Source organism: Podarcis cretensis (genome assembly GCF_951804945.1).
Source record: "Podarcis cretensis genome assembly, chromosome: Z".
Classification (NCBI taxonomy): domain Eukaryota; kingdom Metazoa; phylum Chordata; class Lepidosauria; order Squamata; family Lacertidae; genus Podarcis; species Podarcis cretensis.
The window spans coordinates 23,386,483-23,399,109 of NC_137184.1; the positions used below are offsets into that span (position 1 = coordinate 23,386,483).

At 45.9% G+C, this 12,627-nt stretch overlaps 1 protein-coding gene across 5 annotated transcripts in view; it reads right to left on the reverse strand.

Annotated features, from left to right (window-relative positions):
* The window catches only part of ARHGEF9 (Cdc42 guanine nucleotide exchange factor 9), a 289,965-nt gene that overhangs the window by 142,524 nt on the left and 134,814 nt on the right, over nucleotides 1-12,627 (reverse strand). Inside the window, exon 1 of one of the 5 annotated variants that reach the window (XM_079961605.1) lies at nucleotides 11,144-11,494. The exons of 3 other annotated variants lie outside the window; for them this stretch is intronic. In XM_079961605.1, the coding sequence (XP_079817731.1) occupies nucleotides 11,144-11,173 (30 nt within the window). In that variant the 5' untranslated portion in view covers nucleotides 11,174-11,494. Of the gene's footprint in view, nucleotides 1-11,143; nucleotides 11,495-12,627 lie in introns of those variants that run through there. One more of the 5 variants, XM_079961604.1, reaches the window with a different exon arrangement.

A 12,627-nucleotide genomic window follows, 5' to 3' on the forward strand; every position in this document is an offset into this window, starting at 1 on the left:
CAGGGTTTCAGGTAGGAGATGCAATTGAGGACTGAATAAGGGACAGTCTGCATGCAGATACACTACCTCCAAGCTACAGTCCTTTGCCTGGAAGGACAGATCCTGAAGCTGAGACTCCAATACTTTGGCCACCTCATGAGAAGAGAAGACTCCCTGGAAAAGACCCTGATGTTGGGAAAGATGGAGGGCAGAAGGAGAAGGGGACGACAGAGGACGAGATGGTTGGACAGTGTTCTCGAAGCTACCAGCATGAGTTTGACTAAACTGCGGGAGGCAGTGGAAGACAGGAGTGCCTGGCGTGCTCTGGTCCATGGGGTCACGAAGAGTCGGACACGACTAAACAACAACAACAACACAACTGAAGGGGCTCAGCTGATTGGTGGTGTCAGCAAACCTCACTTTGGCCATTTGCAGACGTGGGTTGAAGCCAAACCACATGTGCAAATGGACATCACAGGGGCTTTCTCCAATCAAAGCCGAAAGTTGGCCTGTGGAAGTTTGGATAAAATATGGTATATGATTTTGTCTGAAAGACCAGCTTACCAAAATAGTGTAGTATGAGGGACAGCTAAGAAAGGTAAGCTTGATACAATATGGTGGCCCTTTATCGCCTATGTTAACAATGTGAGCATTTACCACAACCTCATCAAGGCAAGTTACATTATTGAGGTCTTACATTAGCAGACTGAATTCTGGCAGATAGTTTCTGTTCATATTTTTAGGCCACTTTGGCTTCTTCTTGCCTTCTCCTGTATTTCTTTCACTGATTTATACTTTGGTTTTCCCAAGTACTCTGCCAGACGTATGCATTACTATAATGCAGTTTGTTCTGTTAATAACATCTCAGTAAAACTAATTTATGCATCTTTTAAAAAGTTGGTCAGTGGGAGAGGGAGAGAGGAATTAAGGATCTGGCCCACCAGCTAGATGCAGTTCTCAACCCCTGAGCTAAAGGAACACACTTGGCTGCAGACAGTGCTCCCAGCTGCCAAACAGCAACACAAAGAAGCCTCTACTAAGCTTCCAAAATGTGCTCAGGCTTACCAACTACTTATGCATTGGGATTCCTTCCACACTGGTCTCCAGCTAAGACTGGTATCAACTGGTCAGATCTGGCCTTCTGCAAACTACACTCGTAGTCCAAGGACTTATTGTCACCATATGCCCCTGTTTTCTGGAACCTGGACAAATTGCTGCCTGTTCTTTTGTTGTTCTTCTTGTTAAGTTTGCCCTTAAGTTGTTAAGTTTGCCATAAAATATGACCAAAAGCCAGGGGAAAGAGGTGTGTCTCCAGCATTCACATAATGAAGATGCCAGATGCACCTCTCAGAGGGAGTTCCACAATTTTGGGGCTGCCACAGAGAATGCTGTCTTCTGGACCATCTTCAATCTAAGCTTCTGAGGGCAGTGGAACTACAAAGAGGGCCCTCAGCAGATCTTAGCACCCAGGAGGGTCTGCAGGGAAGGAAGTGATCTTTCAGGTATCTGGGGCCTGAGTCATTCTGGGAATGCCTTGCTCAGAATGTGTTTGTGAAGGGTGCTGAGTTCCCCCACCCACTTGGAGACTCAGCAGAAGAATCTCCCGTCTCCATACAGCTCCACTGCTATCTATCAAAATGCAAGCAGGTGGAGTAGAGGTTTGCTAACAGTTGGTAGGAGGGGGAGGAACTTGGGTAGTGAGACTTGATGTAAGAATAGGAATGTGGTAAGTGTGTCCAATTTAAATACCGTATATGAAACAGTAATGGATAGGCTGGCAGTGATGCCTCCATCAGGTGGCAGTTCTTAGGGTAACATTAAAAGGCTGCTCATCTTGTGAAAGGAACATAGGAATCATAAAACTGTGGAGTTGGAAGGGACCCTGAGGGTCATCAGTTGCAGATGAAGTCTAAGGGATGAAGCCAGTGATGATGCTCTGCCTCCATGGTCAGAGGCAGCGATGCTTCTAAATACCAGTTGCTGGGAGTCACAGGTGGGGAGAGTGCTCTTGTGCTCAGGTCCTGTTTGCATGTTTCCTACAAACATTTGGGTAGCCACTGTGAGAACAGGATAAGAGACTAGATGGGCCACTGGCCTGATTATTCACTGTTATCTCCTTGGTTGGCTTTAAAAGAGGACTGGACAAATTCATAGAGTATGAGGCTAGCCCTGGTTGCTATGTTTTCCCTTTGCTTCACAGGCAATAATGCTTCTCAAGACCAGACGATGGAAGTCACAAAAAGGAAGAGTGTTGTTGCACTCAGGTTCTACTTGTGTCCATCACTGTATTATTTTTGGTGCCCGCTGAAGACATTCTTATTTAGACAAGCCTACTCAGGTGTTTTAGAAGGGACGCGGGTGGCACTGTGGGTAAAACCTCAGCGCCTAGGACTTGCCGATCGCATGGTCGGCGGTTCGAATCCCCGCGGCAGGGTGAGCTCCCGTCGTTCGGTCCCAGCTCCTGCCCACCTAGCAGTTCGAAAGCACCCTTAAGTGTAAGTAGATAAATAGGTACCACTTTATAGCGGGAAGGTAAACGGCGTTTCCGTGTGCTGCGCTGGTGCCGGCTCGACAGAGCAGCTTTGTCACGCTGGCCACGTGACCCGGAAGTGTCTCCGGACAGCGCTGGCCCCCGGCCTCTTAAGTGAGATGGGTGCACAACCCTAGAGTCGGACATGACTGGCCCGTACGGGCAGGGGTCCCTTTACCTTTTACCTTTACTCAGGTGTTTAGAAAGTTTGTATGAGTTTAAATTCATTTTAGTCTCTTATTTTATGGTTTTAACTTTGTGTATGTTTTAAATCATGGCTGTAAAAAAATTAGTGGTAATTTTATTAGGGGTGGTTGTGGTTTGTTTGTTTTGGGTTTTTTGTCTACTGCTTTGAGGTTTTTTCTACAATCAAGTGGTAATACTGTATAAATTTTATGAAAGAAACAAACAAATCTGGGTGGGCCACTATGGAAAAAGGATGGTGTGATCCAGCAGCCTCTTATTATGTTTTTGTGTTCACATAACAGAAAGGTTATGGATGGAAAGGAGGAGGAGGAGATGGAAGGGGGTGGGGGGAGGAGGGAGGAGCAGCATCATGTAGCTGTTCTGGGCGGGTGTTCCAGAAATCAATATTAGACAATTACTTTGTTGCATTGCTGATCAGATGCTTATCTTTCATCTTCTTACTGGCAACTGAATTATTTTATGAGGTTGAAGAAGATACTCAAAAGATTTTAGCAACCCAGTACCAATGACGCATGCAAAAATACCCTCATGGGAAGCTGGCATGAATAGCCGTAGATTAAACTGCTTTTTTAAAAAAAAGATGGATGGAAATCAGTGTGCTCAACCATTAAACAACTGAGTACAGTGGAGAGAAGCTGAGCAAGCCTGAAAAAAAGGGATGAAAGGATTTCTAACATTCTGATCCCATATTGTTTTGTGGCTTTGCTCTGCCTGCGTTTCCCACCTCCTGAATCCCAATTGAACCAGGAACATTTCTAAAATTAACTTTGGAAACGGAACACACAAAGTTAGCCGCAGTGTCCACCGCCCACCCCTCACTTCGGCTTTATATATCACCAACACACATGTGCGTGAATAAAGCTACAATGTATGGCTTTCTCTGGTTGTCAGGTGATAGTTAGGAACTGCTGGGTGAAAATCTACTACAAAAGGGATACACTGTTCTTTCTTTGTTATCACCTCATTTTGGTGGAATAGGTTTTCCCTAGACAGGATGGAAACCCTGAGGATGTTGCAATGAAATATACTGGAAGATCCTTCTGTGACACTTATCTTTCCTGTTGCAAACGTGTTTCATTCTGAGAGCCAAGCTATAGGCAATGTTTTTCTTTATATGTTTTGGATAGCAGGATTTCCAGGATAGGTCAGCATAGGTGTTAGTGGGTTTGTTTCAGAAATCAGCTGCTATTTTGTTGTTCTCAGTGGCAAGAAGGACATCAAGAAAAAGGATGTGTATCAGTGGTGCTATTTAATGAACACTTGATAATTGGATAAATGGAGCTGATGTAACTTATAAATTGTTCTAAACACTGTTTTTTTCATTTGCCAGGGAAAGCTACCCCTTGTTAGCAAACTCTGAATGACCTCTTCTTATAGCATTTTGCTAGCCTCCAAATCTACAATCCTGAATCTCATCCTTGTAGTTCCAAATGTTGTATCAGCTGTGTGAAGCTACCTTCAAAAGCACCAGTATGGATAGATCCTGCAAAAAAATGGTTTGTCATATCTAATATGGAGGTAAAACTACAATCAAGCTATGCACACATTTTAGAAACCACAAATCTGCAATTTTGACCCCCAAAGTGAAGCAACCGGTTCATAAACATTTCGGTTCTGAAAACCACAACCTGTCAGACTTATAAATAATTCCTCCAGAGATGCCAACATGTACACACTGAACACAATAACATTGCATGGCTTCAGCTTGGAGCGTAGTAGCAGCACCACTTGGCTTCAGTGAATGATGCCCTTCTGAGCATTCAATCTTCAAAGCTCTGTAAGTACCACTTTGAAAACAGCATCATTTTCATCGGAACAGTTGATGAAAGCAGAAGCCAAAACATTTTGCCACATACATTTTTTAAAAAACAACAACAACAACCCTCTGTTTTGTTAATCATAGATTACCTATATCTATCTATTTATACCTCTCACTGTCTCTCTCCACCAGTCTTTCCCAATCTGATGCCCTCCAGATGTTTAGGACTACAAATCCCATCAACCCTAGCCACCACAGCCAATTGATGGGAGTTGTAATCCACAACCTTTGCAGAGAATCAGATTGGAAAAAACTATTGTGGACGGATAAATACAATGGAGAATTCCTAATGTATCAGATATCAGTTTGACTTTGAGGGGTAAAGAGACCAGGTAATTCAGAACTCCAGAATACAGGTAGAAATTTGGATGAGGATTATTTTTAGAAGTCTCCCTTGTTTAAGGAATATAGCTTAGAAATTAACAATTGTATGCCACCATCTGAAATCAGCTTATAGACAGGGAAGATATAGGTTGGGAATGAATGATTACCAAGATCAGGTTGTCTGCTAATCTTATCTATGTCTATATTTCCCTAATGCCTTCAGCGCAACTTATTTAAGTCATCTAGATCTCCTTCCTCTGCTACCACTTTTTGGTAATGCACCTTCTCTTCTGTTGTGCTATAAACAAGCTTATGATCCTTGTCTTGAAGCAGGTACTGGGATAAATGACTGTGTTAATTCCTTCCACAATTCAAGTTCAAAAGCCATCAATAAATCACTGAATTTATTCATTCTTTATTGTACTGAAGAAGCTATCTTGAACTGATCCACACAATGGGTTCATCTACCTTGGCATTGTCTCCTTCACAGGTACCCTCCAGATGTTGTTGGAGCTCATCATTCCTGACCCATGCTAGCTGGGATTGACCAGAGCTAGAGAAGCAACAATATCTGTAGGACTATTTTTTCAGGTACTCATGCAGAGGAGACTCATTCCCATCACCTCCTACATGAGATCCTCTCAGCTGGAGATACTTAAGATTTTCTCTGAGCACTCTGCTCCTGAGCTGAATTACAACCAACCATGATATTTAGTTGGTTTGCAGTGGAGGCTGATCCATTAGGGTGAATGAGGCAGTGCCCCACCAATCCCAGTCTACTCTCAGACAACCCCACCTTCCCTTCCTGCCTTCTTACTTATACCAAGCATGTGGTGGATCTGCCTATGGAAGTAACTATTACGCCACACTGGTTTTGCACCTCAGCCACATCACTTGATCACCATCAAGGCTCTCAATGGTTACTAGCCATTACGGCATTGATGTGTCTCCATGGTAAGAGGCAGTAATGCTACTGAATGTTGCTGGAAGCCACAACAGGGAGAGGGCTCTTTTGCTCAGGACCTGCTTGTAATTTTCCCACAGGCATCTGGCTGGCCACTGTGAGAACAGGATGTTGGACTTGGTGGGCCATTGGCCTGATCCAGCAGGGCTATTCTTACGTTCTTTTGTTAACTTTCTCTTCAGTCTCAGTATTGCCCTTGTAGAACTCAGCAGGGGCTAGGATGGAGAACAAACTAGAATTGGTTGCCTGCACCTTCCATTGGCTCTGGCTCCACTTCCTGTCAGCTTCCCTGCCTTCCACTCTGCCAGTTGCAAAAGTCAAAAGCTGCAACTGGCTGACTGAGCATGGTTATTAAGTAATTAAAAATGTTTTTATTCAAAATGCTCCCTCCATTAAATAATTTTTCATACAAACTTGGAGGCACCCCTTGAGATGGGTAATTCTTCCTCCTCTTCTGAGACGATGTCTGCCCTGATGCATTCAAAAGTGTAGTCCACCACATTCACATGCAAGACTATGGTGAAAATGGAACAAGAAATTCAACCCTTCAATATCTTCCACCCAAGGCATACTGCCATTGTGTGTAACACATGGAATTTCTAACAACACTCTCTATGTGTGCAGAAGTTGTTGTTGTTGATAATGATGGTGATGATGATATCCCATCCTTCCTCCAAAAAGCTCAATGAACTTTTATTCTTGGTGTAGTGGTTAAGAGCAGTAGTCTCGTAATCTGGGGAACCGGGTTTGCGTCCCCGCTCCTCCACATGCAGCTGCTGGGTGACCTTGGGCCAGTCACACTTCTTTGAAGTCTCTCAGCCCCACTCACCTCACAGAGTGTTTGTTGTGGAGGAGGAAGGGAAAGGAGAATGTTAGCCACTTTGAGACTCCTTAAAGGGAGTGAAAGGCGGGATATCAAATCCAAACTCTTCTTCATAACTCTGTGTGGCTGATTAGGCTGAGAGACAGTGACTAGCCTGTGGTCATGCAGGGGGCTTGATAGCAAAGAGGAGAGTTGAACCCTGGCCTCCCAGGTGCTACTCCAATTTGCACATCAGCTACATCACAGTGTTTACATCAAAGCAGCACCTTCTCTCCAACAAAACAGTAATGTGCTGACTTGATGCCACAATAAAGGCATAATGCATTGAAAAGGCACAGCCCCCATTGCTCCCGTAAGTGAAGCTGGCCTTGCTGTGCAATACTTTGGCTTATAAGATTTTATAGATGCATTCTCTATGATGGGCGCATCAATGAAGTAGAGAGCAAAGAGGAGCATCTTCGTTTCTAGGTTGGAGATTAAGCAGGAAAGGGGCAATTTTAATTTAATATAGTAGATCATGTATTTTTAAAAAACTGAAATGTATTTTTTAAAAACTGAAATCATATGATAGGGCACATGCACACCATTTGAATAGCAATGCCCATCAACTTTGGGGGTGCCCAGCCCCTTCAAATATTTTATTGGGGAGGCCAAAGCTCCCTCAGCCCCTAGGAATTGACTCCTATGCTCAGGAGCCCTCCCAAAGCTGCCTCTACAGTGGTCTCTTGGCGAATAGGAGGTGCTACTGGTCTCCTCCCACCCCAGGGAGGAAATAGTAGGGGCTGCCCTCTGGGGTCTCCTGGGGTCTGCACCTACCCAGGGTGATTCAGAGTGCCCCTCCCCCTTGCAATGGCCTTTAATTCCCACTTCAACCATTGGGTAAGGTTTATTTGACTCCCCCCTTGTTCCCAACATAGATCGTTATTCCCTCCTTGTTCCTAATTTAGATCTCCACCCCCCTCCCCCTTGTTCCCAGTGTAAATCTTCATTCACACCTTCTTCTTCACTGGTGGGAGAGGAGGTGCCGTTCTGTGGTTTGCCTCAGGTACCAAAATGTTTTGGACCAGCCCTCTCCCTGACCATTGGGCATACTGGCTGAGGCCTTTGAGAGTTGGAGTCGAACAACATATCACAGATTCTTCACCCCCAACTTAACCAATTTACAAAACTAATTTACTTGCTGCCTTTGCAATGGGCACATATAAGAAAGGAGTTGCATCCAACAGTGGCTTTATACAAGTGGAAAGCATAGCCTAGTGTTTGCGATTCCACTCTGGCACCAAAACCACTCAGCAACTGCACCCTTTCACACCATAATAATAATAATAATAGTAGTAATAGTAGTAGTAGTAATAATAATAATAATTGTACCCCGACCATCTGGCTGGGTTTCCCCAGCCACTCTGGGCAGCTTCCAACAAAGATTAAAATTACATTAAAATGTCACACATTAAAAACTTCCCTGAACAGGGCTGCCTTCAGATGTCTTCTAAATGTCAGGTAGTTGTTTATCTCTTTGACATCTGATGGGAGGGCGTTCCACAGGGTGGCCGCCACTGCCGAGAACGCCCTCTGCCTGGTTCCCTGTAGCTTTGCTCTTCGCAGTGAGGGAACCGCCAGAAGGCCCTCAGAGCTGGACCTCAGTGTCCTATGCTATTCCAAAAAGTGCTTCAATACAGGATTTCTGGGGTGCTGGGTGCTGCAGGCAAGGGGGGAAGGCAAAAATTGGGTTCCCTGTTTTGTGCAAGGGGAACTGCTTCCACTAAGGCAAAACCACTAGACGAAAGGAAAGAAGGAAGGAAGGATAATTTTCTCCATTTTCTAAAGATTAGTAGGATGCACTGGCCAAACAGAACATGTTTGAGAATCAGATATACGCTTACACAAATCAGGGTGTTTAAGCTGTCAGCCTATTTTTAGATATAGGAAAAGAGAATTATCAGTTATACCTTCAAGGCCTCTTTTGAAAACATCAAACAGTAGGGAATGTCTCTCATTATTTCCAATTACAACTGCCCTCACCTCTCCCCACACCACAGGGAAGACAGAATAGCTTTACTCCCCCATAACTATTTTTCTTCCGAAAATGTTACTAGGCAAATCAGCATGGCACAGCTTGAGTAGCTCTGGCACAGCGTGGGAACAAGCAAGGGACTTTGCTTGAATATTACATTCTGTGCATTGGGGAGGGGGGCAGGGGAAGCAGGAGGTAGATTGTGTGGGAGGATAAGAGTGGGCGCAGGAGATGAACACTGTGGAAGTTAAGCAACCCTCACTCACCGCCACCAGATGCATCTGAAGGATCATGATTCAGATCGCAGATTTATCTAGCGCTATTTGCATCAAGCTATTCAAGGAGATGGGTGGCCTCAAAGGAAGGGGGCACAGCTGAAGCAAAGCATAGCCTAGTGTTTGTGCACAAGGGAGCTAGTGGTGGCATTGAGGTTAGAGTGTTGGACTAAGACCTGGGAGAGACCAGGCTTCAAATCCCTACTCAGCCATGAAGCTCACTGGGTGACCTTTGGGACCACTCAAGGCCTCTCAGCCTAACCTACCTCACAGGGTTGTTGTGGGGTCAAATGAGGAGGTGGAGAACGTGTGCCACCTTGAGCTCCTTGGAGAAAAGGGTGGGGTATAAATGCAATATAATAAATAAACATGTTCACAGGCAGAAGGTCACAGTTTCAGACCCCAGCATCTAGTTTGCGGCTCAGTCAGTAGAGCATCAAGGTCTCAGGGTCATGGGTTCGAACCTAATATCGGGCAAAACATTCCTGTGTGGCAGAGGGTTAGACTATATGACCTTTACGGTCCCTTCCAACTGCACAATTCTATAATTCTATGATTCTAACCTCCATATCAGGTAGTAGGTAATGGGGAAGACCCTGCCCAAAGCCCTGGAGAACCACTGCAGGTTGGTCAGAGTAGACAGCAATTGTGCTAGATCAGGGTTTCCCAAACTTGGGTCTCCAGCTGTTTTTGGACTGCAACTCCCATCACCCCTGCCTAATAGGACCAGTGGTCAGGGATGATGCAAACTGTAGTCACAAAACAACTGGAGACCCAAGATTGGGAAACCGTGTGCCAGAAGATCACATAGAATGATCTGATATAATGTAGTTTTGCATGCTCCAAAGAAGGATATCTATTGCCATAAAACTTCAGGGTCCAGGTGAGGCTTATCTGAACCAGGTAGTGGAAACCTTCCTGCCTCACTGTCACCCCAACAAAACAATATCGATAGATCAAGGTTGTGGGAATAGAGAGGTGTGGTGTGGACTACGATCCACAAGAGCTGACTGAGGCACATGGCAGACAAAAGGATCCAGCCCAGTCTTTGCATCTCACTTGTGTCGGGCCACTTTTGAGGACTGGAAGGCTGCAAACCTGCACACAGAAGCAGGAGGGATATTGTTGTTGATGAAGCAAATGTTACCCTGGGTTCACATATGCATTCTGCTTTCAAGGGAGGCAAAGCACAGTTCATTTGAACACTAAATGATGCCCACCTCAGTCTCAGGTCATTTTGTGGGGATGAAAAGAAAGGACAAAATCTTGTGGAGCCCTATAATACTTATCTGTGGGTGAACTCAATGGGACTTACTTCTGAGTAGATGTGCATAGGATGGCACCAAAATGCAGAAATCCTATGCAGAGTCACTTAACCCAGGAGTAAAGCATAAGGGGACTTACTTCCGAATAAGGACGCCTGGCATTATGTGGTACATACATCCCTCAGCAAATGCTTAATTATAAGGTTCAGGGTTGCTCCTTTCAAAGAAGGGAGCACAGGATTGCTTTGCAAATCCTCGCGTTGTGGAGCTGTGCACTCTAAGAATCTGAAGGACCTCACAGCTGGGTGAGTGAAAGACCCCTCCTCCCTTTGCCCAAGTCATTCGCCACCAAATTGCACCGGAATGGAAACAAAGAAGAAGCGGCGGCAGCTTCTATTTTTAAGCTGCCTTGTCGTTCTATAACCCCTCAATACATTCCTCTGCCAGCACAAAGCTGGAAGACAAACCTTAAGGAACGCTCCTATTCCGAAAAGAAAATCTCCATTAACCTGCTACAGATTGCAAAGCTTTCACTTGCGCACAATCCTTTTAACAATAATCCCCCCCCCCCGCCGCCGCTCACAAAAAGTCCATCCCCCCGCCTTCTTTCCCTTGGGCAGAGACCTCACGGCAACTCTCTGCACCCGGGAAAGGGGATCCCCTCTCCACACACAAGCATCCTTCCTGAAACCCAACCTTCCTCCCCTCCACCTCCTTGCAAAAAACCAAATTCCGTTAGTGCCCCCCCCTTCCTCCTCCACCTCCGCTTCGTTGTCTTGGAGGAGAGGATCCATAAAATGGCCACGGACCTATCGAAGCTATCCCCAAAGCAAAGAGAGACTCCTAAGCAAGGGGGATGAAAACGAGGACACCCAACTACTGCAGGCAGAAAGAGCAGGGTGGGGGCGGTAGGGGTGGGAGGCAGAGAGCTACCTGAACTCACCATGGCAGGTCCATTCCTGAGCCACTGCATCTTCTCTTTGGATGTCGTCCTCTTGGTTATTAAAAGGGGGAGGAGGGGAGAAGCCTGCCTGACGATGTCTGGAAAGAAAGAAAGAAAGAAAGAAAGAAAGAAAGAAAGAAAGAAAGAAAGAAAGAAAGACCCCCTCCTCCTCGCCTCTTGCCCAGTCTTCTCCAGCCCAGCAACTCAGGAAGGAGCAGAGATCAGCCGCCTCTTTGCTACCTGGGAAGTTATGGCTTCATTTGAGGAAGGAGCAGGATTCCCCTCTCTCCTCTCTCTCTCCTCCCCTCCTTTTCCAACTCTTTCTTTGGGTTCTTTCCCCCAACCACTACCTGTGCTTGGGAAACTGGGTATGCTCAAGGGAAGGAGGGAGGGAGGAAGAGGGAACAGTGTTGACGTCCCGTCCCCCCTCACCGTGCGCGCAGAAAAGAGGGGTGAGGGTGTGGGGGACAGTAGAGACCCAAGTGGGGTTTGTAATGCTCTCTCTTTGTCTATGCCCCCTCCCCTTGGCTTTGCTGCTCCAGGGCTCTCTGCCCATCCACCCCGCACACCACAGCCTTTCTGCTAGGGGATCTCCCTGGTGTGCAGAGTCAGCAGATCTGCTTGTGTGCACACAGTTCACTGTTAAGCTTTCTGCTGACATTTGTGGAATGGCAAGAACTGGCTCTTAATGCCTTGTGGCACCCCCACACCTCTCTTTCCGCCTCCCACCCTTCCCATTTACCAGGGCTTCTCTAACTACAGTGCCTCGCCATCCACTAATACTCTCCAACCTGTCCCTTTCTATAAATCTCCCCCCCCTTTTTTTTTTTGATGTGCCTGGATTTTAAGGCAGGAATTCCCTCCTCCCCATAACATTCATGCAAGATCACTATATGGATAGAAAGAGAGATGAGCAAGAGCAAGATAATAAATCTCCCCATTAACTCTAGAACTTATGGACGTCCAATGAACGTTGGAAGATTCAGGACAGATAAAAGGAAGGACTTCTCCATGCAGCACATATGGAACTCGCTCCCACAGGAGGCCTTGATAGCCACCGACTTGAATGATTTTAAAAGAGGATTAGACATTTTCATGGAGGATAAGGCTCTCAATGGCTACAAGCAATTACAGCTATGCTCTGCCTGCATGGTCAGAGACACTAGTGCTTCTGAATATTAGCTGCTGGAAACCACAGAAGGGGAAAGTCCTGCTCTTGTCTGCAGCTCCTTCTTGCAGTGGCGGACCTTGGAGTCTCAATTTTCAGCAGCACCATGTGCAACACCAAAATTTGACATGCCGTCCCACCTCTTGCCTTCCATTGTACCTCATTGTTGCATTGCCCCCCGCAGGGACACTGAGACTTTATGTCCAGTGTGACTGAACCAGTTGCACTCCCCTAAATCCACCTCTGCTGTTTGCAGGTTCCCCACAGGTGTCTCGTTGGTCACTGTGACAACCGGATGCTGGACAAGATAGGCCAT